We start from the raw sequence: 15,227 nt of genomic DNA, 5'->3' as shown, positions 1-15,227 counted from the left end.
ACTGGATTAGTTTTAATGTTTGTGATGATTTAACAACAATTAGTAATTAAAACAATTTACTTTTACTTTCAGGTTGAACTTAGAAAACGTGGTAATCAGTTAATTGATGATTTAAAACTAAGATGGAAAAGGAAAAATATAATTACCGTGACAATTAAATATCCAGTTAATTGTTTCAAATTATAAACTGATTATAACAATTAAACTTAAAACAAGAGGAAAAATTTAGCTTCTCAAATTGTGGTGATATTAATTGAGATGATTAAGTAAATAAAAATGGAGACAATTATGAGGGACAATTTAATTTAAAGCTTTTATTTTACAATTTTATTGATTTAATTTAATTCAGTTGAATTGTTTAAATTGTTTGATTGATTGGTTTTGGTGAGATAATTAATCAATACAAAATTAAGTAACAAAGATATAAAATTGATTGTCTTTTTTTAAATACAAAACAAAACAAGCAAACAATTTAAACAAAAATCATGTGAATTAAGGTTAGCCCTTAATTAATTAAAGGAATGGTGAGTGATTAAGTTGATTTTTTTTGCTACCAACACATAAAATAATTAGAAACAAAAAAATATATGTAATAGATGAAGGATAAAAGGTGTGACACTTCAAAAAGAGGTTCCAGGAAACGGAAATGATGAGTAAAAAAAATACAAATTATGAACCAATGATAAAGATTGACAACCATTCAAGGTAAATTTTTTTTCTCTTTGATTGATTGGTTGTGATCTCTATCATTGTGAATCACAATTTCGGTGAATCCTAATTAACACACTTCTTAAGTGTCACACCCTTAAGGAAATGTTAATAATAAATAAAGTGATTTAGTTATAAATTAAAGATAAAAATAAAAATTATGTTCATCGTTATTGGTGTTTTTGTGTGGTTTGGTCAAGAGTTTTTTTGTATTAGTTAATTGTTTCGTTGTTTGTTTGTTTTGCTTGTGTTTTGGTTAAAATTTAATCTCGACCATAGGCACGATTTGAATAAGGTCCAGAATATATCGAACTGGCCGAAGTTGAGGCATCTTTTCGTCGTCGTCTTCGTTGTAAGATACAAGCGACCAGAAGGATAACTGCCAACATAAGAAGTAAACTGGCAATGGCAACACCCACGGCGAACTTTCTCATTGAGATGCAAAATTCTTGTTCGGTAGCAACTCGTCGAGGTGAAATTAAATCAACTATTATGGTTACGATATTAGGCCCACATAAAAAAACGTTTGAAAATCGAACGAAAAACGAAATGAATATAAAAGGAAAGAAAAGAAAATAACAATTATTAGTAATCAGAATTTAATACAAAAATAAGAAGAAAAAAACCTTCTCATGAACGAAAATGGAAATTGGCACTTTCGCACTAATCTTACCTTCGTCTTCTGCTTCAGCTTCATTAACAACTAAACCCGAATAAACCTCAACACTTAAATCTCTTATATCGTCTTGACGACCAAGAGCAACATTCGAATCACTCTCGATATCAACGTCACGTCGCCTTCGTCGTCGGTAATTTCGACCATTTCGATCACAATCGGGAGGCTAATGGAAGATAAAAATAAAGATGATGAAAAAAAAAATTGAGGAAGACAAGGTAAGGGAAGGAAAATACAGATGATGAGCTGTAATAGTTGGTTGACAAAGTTATTATCATCCATCCATCATCATAATTATCATCACAAAGTAAGATAATTATCATTGTGACTGTAATTATCCCTCAAAATTTTCATCCTTGTAGTTTAATTCAAAGATTCGTAATTCCTGGTTCTCAGAACTTTTTCTCTATTATTCTTTTCTCTTTAAGTTTCTTTTCTTTTTGTATAAGTAATTCTTTTTGTATTTTCTCTTTCTGGTCAGTAGCTAAAGGGGGTGGTCAAGATACTTACAATATCATCACATCCACCTGACTCTTTAAGACAAACCCTTACGTTACATTGATAATAGACCGATGCTGTGTAAGGAAATTTGTGAGCTTGAAATGAAACAACAGCTCGAGTTAAGTTGTTTGTATATTCAAATGGACCCATGATTTCCTCATCAACTGGACATCTGCAGGTAGAAATAAGAAAAGAAAAAAACGTTTTATCAGAAAAAAAGTAAAGAAAAGAATCAAGTATAAAAATAATAATAAAAAGATGATAAGAAAAAAAGGTAAGATAATAATGGTTGGCAATTTTTATTATTTATCACAAAGAGTGAAGGAGAGAGAGAGAGAGAGAGAGAGAGAGGGGTGGATAGATGAACAGGTAGTAGCAAATTACAGGAGGATTTCATGGTTTAACGATCAACAACATTGAATGGGAACTTTCAAGTTTAGAAGCAGAAATAGTTTAAACTTGTTAGAGGAAAAGTTTGTATCTGTAGAGTGTGATTCTGGTGGGTGGAAAGGTCGGAATGGATCAGAGTCTGAGTTTTTTTCACCAAAAAACTTTTGATCAATAAAGTAAATAGATAATGATGGAGAGAAGAAAGAAAAACAGAGTGAGTGAGTGAGCGAGAGAGAGAGAGAGAGAGAGAGAGAGAGAGAGAGAGAGTGTATGGAGGGTGATATCTGAGTGAGAGAAGAAAAAAACAGTTGGTTCATGAACATGATGCCCTTGAGGGTTTTTCAGTGAAGCATTTTATTGTAAGAGTGAATGAGGTAGACAGAGTGAAGATGAGAAAGAAGATGATTAAAAAGATAGTAGGATAGAGACAAAAGAAGACTTTAAGTTTCAACTTGAGATTAAATAGTCAATAGATTAGTGAATCAACAAAAGAAACGGAACAACTTATCAAGAAGAGAAGTTTAAAAAAGTATATTCAAAGTTTTTCAGTCTATTCTTTTGCTGGTAAAAAAAGACTAATCTACTTGTGCCTTAACATTGGATGGGAGTGTTAGAGGTTACCCAGGGCATCTAGAGAGAGTTTAATTATATAATTAATGATTAGCAATCAGTTAATTAACTTACCCTTCATCATTAAGTAAAGGCTGTTCGCCCCAATTGAGTCCATCTCGAACCAGACAATTGGTTACTTTCATACCATAAACAGCTAATTGTATTCAAGAAAGTGATTAGTTGGAAAAAAGAAAGATTAACATTAATCATGATAATTGATGAATTGTTTTTCTTTTTTTTTTAATTAAAATACTTTTCTTGGAATTATTAATTATTTTACTCACGTTGATTGTCTAAAGCAATGGTTAGAGTTAATCGATCACCAATTTTCACATTTTCTGCAGCAATTTCATTCTTTGTATCAGCGATGTAGATTTTCATTGAGCAACTTGGCATTGGCGCTTGTACCATCACCGAAGTGGCTCCCAATGTACTATTGATGAGAAGAGAAAAGAAAACGAAAAAAAAATTGTTATTTATTATTATTTAGCAAACAATTAACTTAATTGTTTATGTATTTATTAATTTTAATACTTGTTTCAATTACACTACTTGATTAATCGTTAATCATGTTCAACTCATGTACCTTGAGGTTTTACTTATTTTCATGTCCGAAATTAATGATCAAAACTCAACGTTAACAATTAATAGGAATATAATTATATAAAAACATCACTAATTATCACTACAGAATAAATTGATGCTTTAAATTATGAAAATATCTGTGGATATTTTTGATTATTAGAGGTGATAATTAACAATCAACTTGTAACCTTTAATTGTCAAACTGATTCGTTTTTCCAATCAAGATAATTAGGTGTGATTATCAAAGTTATTTAAAGATAATTTAGTTGTAATAACGATTAATAATGATGAGGAAGGTAGAAAATGACCTTGAAAATAAACTATCTCAATCTATGGGTAAAAAGGTAAAGGTAAAAGATGAAAAGGAAAATCAAAGTGCCAAAGTGCCAAAAGTGAAAAAAATAAGAGAGAGAGGCCTCATCATCTTATCAACTGTGAACGCAAAGATGAAGATGATGAGGATGAGGATGGAGATGAAAAGAAAAAAGTTAACCTAGAAGATGATAAATATTTTTTTACATAAAAATAAGATGAAATCAAATAACAAATACAATGGATGAGATGAAAAAACGATGAAGATAATAACAGGTAGAGGAAGATGAAAAAAAAATTGGGATGATAAAGGAATTGATAATAAAGGCTCATTCTCTCTCATCCTCATCTTTTCAATTCTTTACATAGCAAATTCTCAATTCCATTGAGTAATTTTTTCTCTTTTCTCATTTTATCATATTTTCCATCCTCATCAATACCTGTAACCATTAATTTGCATCATCAATCTAATCAATCTGAAAATTTCAATTCCATTGGAGTTCCAATGGGAAAAAGAAGATGAAAATAATTTTCTCATTGTTATCAATATTTATCATCACCAATATCAATTAACTATTATCAGTATTATCGTTTCTATCGTTCAGTATCTTGAATCTTGTTAATCTTCATTATCATCATCGTCATCATTTTTTTCCTTTCTTTGGTCATCATCATTTTGTTGCAAACTTTTTTTTCTGTATAATAATTACATTCAACAAGATTTTGTATTTGCATTCATATTAATAATATAATAGTATTATTATTATCATCATGACCACATATCATTCTGGATTAGAGGATGAGCTGTAATCGCCTGACCATGATAAAACCATCACTCTAACATTTCAAGATCTCAGAAAGTGATCCAACTTGAGGCCATTAAACTTGGTAATCAAATTGAATCAAAAGTCTCAGAATCTCAACCATGGTAAAAGGAAACCATAAGTTTAACATTTTCATCCCAAATTTTAGGTAAGATAATGAAACAAGAGAGAGAGAGAGAGAGAGAGAGAGAGAGATGAAATGATAGTTAACTCAGGTTGAAGTTGTTGATTCATTTTCTTTCAGGAACAATTCAACTTTTCATGGGGAGACTTGATCGTATGACCATGATGATGATGACGATGATATATTTTGTATATGTATTAAACTATATCACATAAGGATAATCCTAAATGATGATGATAAGCAGCAAACAAGATTAGAGTGACAATAAATTCAAGTATAAAGGTAAGTATATTTAATAATGTTGTAGTTCAACCGCCGTGGGCAAAGTAAAGTGGAGAGGAAAGTAGGAAGATAAATAGGATGATGACGATACAGTGAAGGGAAATGAGGAGGAAGATTAAGAAAAGTGAAACCAAATGATTAGATCAAGTTAACCACATTAATTTGATGAACATAATCTTTCACCTTCATCTTTCCCAATCCTCAATAATAAACAACAAATTATATCTTAATTTTATTCCGATCAATTATTACTTTCATACTAATCAACAATTAAACATAATCATATGATTAGTTGTAACTAACATCCTCCAATTTGTATATCTAGAGATTTAAAAATCACTAATAATCGTTTAACTAATTGTTAACCGTTGCTGTCAGTTGATGATGAGACTTGAAAATTTTGTCATGATCATGTTTCTTAATTGTTGCTATTAATTGTTAATGGTTATAAAGTGTGGGGCTGTAAATTAAATCCTTTAATCACTTATTCCTGGCATTGGTATCATTGAATTTGATTAATTGTTGAAATAGGAAGAAAAACTTTTTTTACTTCAACAAAATTCTGAACAAAATTCAATTTAATGATCTCTATGAAGATGATCAATTAATTACTTTTCATTGCTTGTCATTTAGCTGATCATGAATCATGTTAAGATTTAAATCATTCTTGATTATCATTGGAGATAATTCAGTTTGAACCGAATCTCTTATCATGGTAGGAACATGTTATTTTTTCATGGTTATTAGCACTTTTTGAAACTTTTTTTTCTTCTTCTGAAAAAAATATTGGAACGTCATCACTTTCGTCATAATCATGATCGTTATTATCACAATTATCATGAAATGATGACAGGGAAAATATCAACATACATGATGATGATAAAACAAATCATATATCATATTTATAATCAATTAATTTGATTGGTTAACGGTCAATGCTGTCTGATTAACAATTAACTTTCGATATGGAAATCGATTTGCCTAATTGTTTTATTGAAACAATTGTAGTCATTGTTGTTGTGAGTTCAATTGAATTGATAAATTGTTAATTGTAATCAAGAATTGATGAGAGAGAAAATTCAATACATGAATAGTTTTCTCAATACAATCAATTTAAATTAAACTTTTAATTGTTGAAGTGATGTTCAGACAATTAGAATTGATAATAACCTCAAAAAGTATGTTAACTTATTAACTTTCCCAACAATTAAAAACAATCAATGAGATATTTTTGATTCATGTTACAAGTAATATGAAGATAATCAATTTCATCTGATTAATTATATACTTTTATAGTTAGTTAAATGATTCTAATCCGTTAATCATTGTTATCAACTTGTTATATATTATTAATAGTAAATTTAACAATATAAGATTACCAGTTAACCCAAATCTAATCATGATTGTTCAACAATAATTGTAACAATCTTCAAACAATTAAACTATAGCTAAGATTTTAATCTACAATGAAAATGTATTACAATTTATATTAATACTTTCATTATTTTTATAAATCAAATTAACTGACCATACAACAACAATTAAGATAACATATAACAATTTAATAGATTAATCAAGTTTCATAATGAAACAACAACAAGATAAATGAACAAAATTTAATCTCAAAATTCAAGCTAATTGTTGGAATCGTAATTAGCTTTTTACTTTTCTAAATATTCAATCATCAATATTTTGTTGTTTACTTGATTGTTGAATTGATTTACACAATTTACTAAAGTTCAATGATTAGTTAATTTTTGCTCAACGGAAAACCATAATTATTCATTCAGGAAAATAATCATAATCATGTAGTTGAACAAAAAATTAAACTTAATTGTCGGGAAAACTGACTTTAAACATTAGTAAAAATATATATTTACGGTAGCAATTAAATTCATAATAATTTTATCATCATCATGGAAGTGAAAAAAATTCAGAAGATGTTGATTGTTATATGAATCATGTATAAATATATATTTTATCACCAGGCTAATCATAATAATGATGAAATAATCAAGGTACACATGTGATAATAAACAAACAGTTAAGTAACTGTCATTAAGTTAATCACTTTTATCACTGTAACGTTTCAAAATGATAATCTAACAAACTCATGATAACAAACATGATGAATATGAGATTCAAATAATGATATTAATTTGGTAGGAACATGAAAAAAAAGGTTGAACAACCTGATATGATATCATCAACCAGTTAACACATTAATTTATGATGTTAATCACAATCAGTTTCGCCTATTGGAAACAATAAAATATTCAACGATATTGATAGTAATCAATACAAGTATTATTGTTACATAGTTTCACATTGGATATGTGTTGATCAGATTAATTTGAAAGCCTTTAATTAACCAATAAAATCACATGGTAATTGAATTTAGTGATGATACTGTTTGTCATGAGTCTCTTGTTACCTTAATCAGAAAATTACTTGATAATAATTACGCTCATGTTATAATATAATAAAATTATGGTGAAGAAAATGATTAATTGTCAGGTAATCTCAACATGGAACTTGAAATTTCAGTTTTCCTCTTGCGTTCAACTCAATTTCCAACTAGTTTTTGGTGATAAATTTGGTTTTCTTTTCAGTTATAAATTGAAGAAAAGCAAAAAAAAACTTTCATACATATTATAGAAAAATCTTGACAAAATATTAATGGATTGGAGAAGAAAAAAATTTGACAAATTTTTAATTCCAATGTTTTGACCCAAGGTAAATTATTATCTGATTATCATGATTACTTTTATTATTATCATCAAATTTACCTTCACTGTCATGTTTCGTCATATTATTATTTCAGTCTTCATCTTTTCTTTACAAACTTATCCTGCTCATCATCGTTTTCTGGCAAAAAGGTAAGAAACTAATTCATACACAGGGAATATCACAAGTATTAGTATTAACCATCACAATCCTAGTAACAATAAAAATACTGAGAAAGTGACAATTTAATAACATAACAATCATTATAATAACACCTTAAGCCAGAAGATAACAGGTAAAAGGAATTCCTTCATTATCTTCATCGAAACAGACTCACCATTCATAAATTGATATAATTTCAATTGATTTTCTGTAATCATCGTAATTATCTTTCATCATTTTTATTTCATCTTATTCACTTTTGTAACATCTAATTACATGTTAAATTTATCAGGTTACACCCTGAGAGTATTTTATTCAATTTCTTTTTCTATTCCTAAATAACAATCAACAATATCTATTGATTGTTATTTCAATAAATTGTCTTTCACTTTCAAACAAATTATTACAATAACAAGTAACATTTAACTAATCAAGTTGATCAATATGTTAATCACTTAATTGCTAATTTAACTAGTCTATTTTCACGTTTCTTTGATAAAGGAAAAAGTAATCCAAATGGTTCTGGTTACAGTTTCCGTTACCTGTTCCTATTAAATCATGAAGAAGATGTTAAATTATTATATATCATATCATTACCATTTTATATACTAGTCTCATCTGTACTTTTTTTTTATCCTCATCATCATCACTCAATCATCTTAAATATTGACCTCAAGGTAAAATATCAAGGCCTCTTCTCTCACCTTTACACTTATATAAATGATAATCTCAATTTCAATGTACTATTAATATGAAAGAATCGTAATTACCTTAACTTTAATTTCACTTTCTAAATCTATTCAACTAATGTATTGATATTGTATGTAAATTATATCACAAAACAATAATAATAATAATAAAATATTGTTATTAAATATCATTCATATGGATAATAAATCTTTTAATCTTGATAGGTATTATCATAATCACGTAATCCATTAATAGTTTGATAATAAGTGATTTGTATTGGTGAAATAGTCAAAAAAAACTAATTCAAATGATAATCTTAATGTTGATCATGAAAATGAAATAAAATCTCAACTAATGACCTTAGAAAAGGAAAATAATCAACAGGTAGTAGGCAAAACAAGACAATTAAATCTAATTTAGTTTTAATAGATGGTTAATTTAGAGATATGATTAAAATTGAGTTGATAGTAAAATCTTTTCTAACCAAATGATATTTAGATTTTCAATCAATGAACAATTTAGTAGTAGAAAAAAATACCTCAAGTTGTGGGGGGTATCGGTAGGGTTAATTGTTATACTCTAGGTAAATTATATAGATTTTGTCATGAATTCAAAGACGAGAAAGGATAATCGTTACTCTTTCTCTGGATAATAATCAGAATAATCAACATAAACTATTATTTTGTGTAGAAATTGCAATTTAGATGCAAAAAACCACCAAAGAAACCATATAATTTTACAATGAGTAAAAAAACTTCAATGGAGGTTTAGTTTCTGATGAATGATGATGATAATGATGAGAGAGAGAGAGAGATGATGATGATGATGACGATCAAGATGAAGGTTTGATTGCTCCTTAGGTGTTTTTTTATGTAACCTTAAGGATTGATAAAGATGAATACATTACATAGTATTATAAGAATTCTCATCATTATCATCCTCCTTTTTCATTCTCATCCCATTCTCTAGACAATTTAAGGAGCGAGAATAAAGCAAAAAAAAACTGAACATACTCAAAGTATTAAATAAAATAATGTTAATAACAAGCATCATGATAATAGTTATAATGATTATCATGATAATCATGGTTCTGGAGGTAAGAAAATTAAACAGCGAGGTGACTACACTTGAAGTGACTCTCACATGAGTTAGTTAATAGCAAGAGTATCGTTAATGGTTAATTCAATTGTGAATTAGTTTGAAACAATGGATGGTCACAATTAGAAGATTAACAATTTGCTAACATTTTACTAATGATGATCTTTGATTGTTTTTGTCTCCACAATTTAAATTGTCAGAACCACTGAATATCAGCTTATCAATTACAATGCAAATTGTGAACAAATTTCAAGGAAAGATCAACAAGTCAATCATCTTTCAGGTAAAATTGATGAAGATTTGATATAAATGAATGTTTAGAGTCTCTCTCTCTCTCTCTCTCTCTCTCTCTCTCTCTCTCTCTCTCTCTCTCTCTTTCTTTCTTCCGGAGCCGAAGTTTTCCATCTTTTCTCATCTTCTTGTGATCCATTAAATTGATGATGATGTTTGCATAAAGAGAAATGTAAAAAAAGTTTCTTCATTTTTTTTCTTCTATTTTTTAGCTTCTGTTTGTAGCTTCATCATCTTTATCTTGATGTTGTTGACTTTTTTGTTGATGTTGTCTAAAGTAAGCATCCTGATAACATCCTTCATCTCCTCCCTACTACCCCCACCGCCTCCTCTTCCCTATCAATTGAACACAGCCAATCTTTGGTCCTACAGGTAATTTTGATGATGATGATAATGAAAAGAGAAAGAGATAGAAAGAGACTTGTTTGACAGTTTCTCACGAAAATACCTTTAGACCGTAACATTGGTTAAGAAAAACTGGAAAAAATATTATTAACATTATCACTATCGATATTATCATTATTATTAGTTAGTGTATTATGATAAGGATTTACACGGTTGCCTTATTTTGATGGAGATGATGAAAAATGATGATGAACCAGAAATAGGGTTTACCAGGTATATTCTGGTTTTTCAACCTAAGTAAACATTGACTATCATCATCATGGACCTGGACCATCATCATCATCAAAAAAAATCAACATTTTGATTGTTATGATGAAAAATTTCAAGCGCCGGTAATAGTAATAGTAAATAGCTTGACTTCATCAAGTTAATTCAATATCCACAGGCATCTATCACTAATCATCTTGACACAACAATCAACCAAATCAGTTTTCACTTATATAATAAAAATAATTAATGATTAACTTTCTCTCACACTCACTCTCTTTTTTTTGTTACTTGATTTGCTTTTCAAATTGATTGTTGATTGATTGTTGTAGTAAGATTAAATAAGGTGTGCCCAATGGATTAATTTCATTTTCAAATTTCGAGGTTAATCAAACATTGAAAACAATCAACTTGAGAGTTCAAATCGTGAGACACCATAAGGCAACAATCAACTAAACTTTTCTCATCATGCAGATATATCTAAATCAATCACAATTAGATTAATTTAGTCGAGAGATTTGAATTATCAAATTACCATAACATTTATATAATACATAGTTGATACAATTAAGATGAAAATTAAAATTTTCATTTCAATTTTGTTAGTAAACAAACCAATCCTTCATTTTATGATTTAATAATGAAAGTGAATCAATATTATCACTTGATTAACATAATTGAATAAGTTACCTTCAAACAATTATATGATTATCAGCTGATCTTTAAAATTAAACTGTTGTTTCAAATTTTACGTTAATTAAATAGCAATTAACTTTATTCGTTACCTATTGAGTAAGTATGATTGTTTATTGTCCAAGAAGAGAGCTTAAAGTTTACTAATCAATTTTTACAATCAACCTCAACCTTGATTATCCTTATTAAGAAATTAAAACAACAGTTTCTCTTTCTATCCAAGGTAAACAGCAATTTTCTCAACGAATCATCATCATAATAATAATAAATGATTAATGGTTAATTATAAAAACAATCAAGAATTAAAGTTAACACCCACTAAAAACATTTAATCAACTTTGAATAGAGTATGGATTTTGTTTAAATATGTAAATGATTAAAGATGCTTCAAAGACAAGGACAACGGTAACAATTAAAATAATCACAATAATTGTAGTAATTGTAATAAGACGGGGAAAACGCCTAATGAACAATTATCATCATTTTCCTTCAACAATTTGGTTAATTTAGTTAATTCAATTTCTCACCATTGAAGAAAAAAAAAAGTTGATAAACATAAAAGATTCTGGTAGCAGTTGATGATAATCATCTTAAATAATGAAGGATTAGGAATTAAAGAAATTGTCAACAATTAAATCATCATTAAATTGTCTAATGATTATAACTGAACTTTAAGCCATACAAAACAATTAACTTGTTACATGATAGTTCAATGGTCATCTCAGGAGAGATTATAATCATGAAACAATTTAAATCGTAACATATCAATGTAGTATTTGCTTGTATTATGATTACAATCAAATTAATCAGCTTAAAACCTGTAACTACACAAGTAACTTGTAACAATTAAATGTTAATTGTATGGGGAAAAACAATAATAATATTATCTATTTAATATCTAAATGAAATATTATCGTTGATGTTGAATTTAGAGAAACGTTAATACCTAATACAGCAGATGAAAAACTATCAGATCTTTTAACGTTTGTTGTAAATACTAAATAGCGTTAGATCAACAATTTAAATTCAATTGTTGCTTGCGTGCTAATTATTATATTGATGAACAAATCATGATAAATTATAATAAAGTAAACACTACAGGTTAAAAACTATGTTAACAATATCAGGTAATAAAAAGAAACAGGTAAAGAGTTGATTGTTTATAAAGAAAAAACAAGAATCAACTGAGAGAGAAGAAAAAAAAATTGGTAAGATGACAATGGTTATCAAGGTTGATTGTTATATATTATTATTATTATGATCATTGATCATTGTTGATTGTTGCGTGTAAGCCTCAAATGATTAAGATTATCCTTTAGTGTAATAGAAAAGCCAAAGAAGCAAGAAAATCAAAAAGATAATGTGTAATTTAGTGTATTAGAAACAATTTAATCGTAATTGGAAAAACTTGGAAAAATCGATCACCTAAGTTTTCACATTAGCCGGTGAGAGAAGTTGAAATTAAAGATTAAAAATAATAATCGTTGTAAAGATAATCTTATTCTTCATGTTTTCCATCAGCTGATTGAGTCGAAATTAATAATTAAGTTGATCAACTTACCTTATATTGAATGAATTGGCAATCGTCTTCTCTTTCGTTTGATATCGACATCGAATGTGATAACCTTTACCTTGATTAGTGACTAATTTTCGGTGAGGTTGAACGACGACGGTATTATAATATTCAATTCCATCATCCTATTAGAAGATAATTACGATTAGAACAATAATTGTGATAGAAGGTTAATTCATAAGGATTTTATCCCTCTCTCTCTCTTAATCTATGTTAACATTTCCTTAACTCTAATGAAATGGATAAACGTGATTCTCTGTAATGACACTGAATGTATATTATTCTTATAAATACTGGTTAGGGTAATTTAATGATCATTATAATTATGGTTATAGTGATTAAAATAACTGTCCTTATATCTTGACAATACAATCAATACATTAAATTACTTGTTTATATTATATATTCATGAGATTTTCATCATCATCATAATCTCCTGTAGATGTAATATAAAATATCATTTTTTTATTTCTATTCTTCCTCTCTCTCCTGTTAACATACACAAGAGATAAATTTTAATTATAAAAGGTCAAGATAGATTCTAAAGAAAAGCTTCCGGTTGATAGTACAATGATGATGATGATGATCATGAGGTTGAGATGTTGATATTTCTCTTACTTTCTCTCTCTCTCTCTCAGTATTCTCATCTTGAGAAACATCAAGGAGAAGAAGAAAAAAAGAATTGCGGAAGTAATTCCCGCTCATCAACTGAAACTTTTAACAAAAACCGGTTAACAGAATTACATCTTCTTGATTCACATTTCTCATCATCATTAAAGTAAGATGATTCAAAACTTAGATTACTTTGATAGATCTCTTCCTTTTTTTACCGTTACACTGAAATACTCGGGTCAATAGATGAAAATCAAGGTAATGGGTAACCAATTTTCATTTTTTCAGACATAATCATCCGCACCATCACCATTATTAATAATACAATATTGATTACAAAGAGAATTGATCAATTTCAACCATTATTCAATTGTATTGTTATTATAATAACGTATGGGGAAATAGAAATGATAGAAAAAGATTAAACCAATGTTATGTTCATTAAACATCAATTTGATCATTGTAATTACAATTTTCAAATGTTCAAGAAGTTCTGAAATAGAAACATTTCAAATTTTTCTTGATTTGTTTAACTGTAAACTTTTCATGATAAATTTTCCTTCTACAATTATTGTTAGTATTATCTTATTGCCTATCGAAAAGTATTTGTGTATTCTATTAATACATTTGCCTTTGGAATAAAGAGAAAATGTCTTCCCAAATTGAAGAAAGGGACAATCCTTACAGAGTGTTAACAATGGAAGTGACAATAAAAATACTCACCACATCAGTTGACATTGTGTTACATGATCTTAAAGGTAAAACATAAGTAACATTGTCCTGGCTGTTAAACTCAATCATACAAGAAGAATTGGTTGAAAGTCCTTTAGGATAAATCATTCCATTAAAAGTTGATGAAGTATTAATTGTAACCGCAATATTATTTGATTTACACTCGATGTGAACATCATCCGATGAAATTGTTTCCATAGACGACACATTGGATACCACAAAAGAGGAACACAACAATAATAACAATAAAGAAATGAAATGAAATGAGTTAAACAAATTTAAATAAATACTCTTATTACTCCTAATTACTGAACGTTGAGAGGAAATGTGTTGATATTTTATGAGATCCATTTTTGGTACTATTGTTAAATCTCAACAATTTAACAACAAGAAGGAAAAACGATTAGTTACCGTTCTTGAAACCAAGAAAGCACAAATGATTTGTTTGGGTTTACCCTGCTGATTCAACAGCTGCTCCCGCTTATTGAAGCGGCTCCCATACCGAGAGTCGGCTGCTCGAGCCTCAACGAGTTTATATGAAGTTGAATATTGTCTTTCATAGTTGTGAACATTTCTTCAATTTTTTGTAGGTTCTTCTTTAAGTTCCATGTTTTAAGATGATAGCTCTTACAGTTTATCAAATGTTTGAGATTCATCGTTTCCGTACATTCATGTGTTAGTAACTCAACATTACGTTCTACATAGGCAATGTTATTCATCAAATTCGTTTTGTAGAAAAAGGTATTTATCTTTTCTCCAGGTTTCAGAAGTTGCTTACGAAGATAGTTACATCGTTTTCTTACAATGATTTGCTCTCTCATTTTGATTTTTTTCTTGATTTCTTCTTTCGCATTTTTCTCCGTAAGAAAGGATTCAACCAATATGGTTTCAGCTTCCAAGTTGCATTCCTCTGGTTCTCCCCATCCGAGTTCGATGCCATACGATTCGCAGATCCGAATGAGAATGCATTTGTTATAATTTAATAATTCAACTTTAAGCATCAGGTAGTTTAGGCCCGTTTCA

The 15,227-nt window shown here is 28.4% G+C and overlaps 1 protein-coding gene across 1 annotated transcript; it reads right to left on the bottom strand.

The window, feature by feature from the left end:
• Positions 1-294: 294 nt before the first annotated feature.
• On the bottom strand, positions 295-14,668 carry LOC128392390 (cuticlin-1-like). Its single transcript, XM_053352411.1, has 7 exons — positions 14,196-14,668; positions 12,849-12,985; positions 3,172-3,320; positions 2,960-3,041; positions 1,895-2,057; positions 1,382-1,550; positions 295-1,195 (listed from the first exon to the last, which is right to left on the bottom strand). Exons 1-7 carry the CDS (start codon positions 14,553-14,555, stop codon positions 972-974), a joined length of 1,284 nt encoding a protein of 427 aa, XP_053208386.1. The 5' UTR covers positions 14,556-14,668; the 3' UTR covers positions 295-971.
• Positions 14,669-15,227: the final 559 nt, after the last annotated feature.

This window comes from Panonychus citri, unplaced genomic scaffold, assembly GCF_014898815.1.
Source record: "Panonychus citri isolate SS breed McGregor unplaced genomic scaffold, ASM1489881v1 Contig00136, whole genome shotgun sequence".
Taxonomy (NCBI): Eukaryota; Metazoa; Arthropoda; class Arachnida; order Trombidiformes; family Tetranychidae; genus Panonychus; species Panonychus citri.
This window is presented reverse-complemented; position numbering and strand designations above follow the sequence as displayed.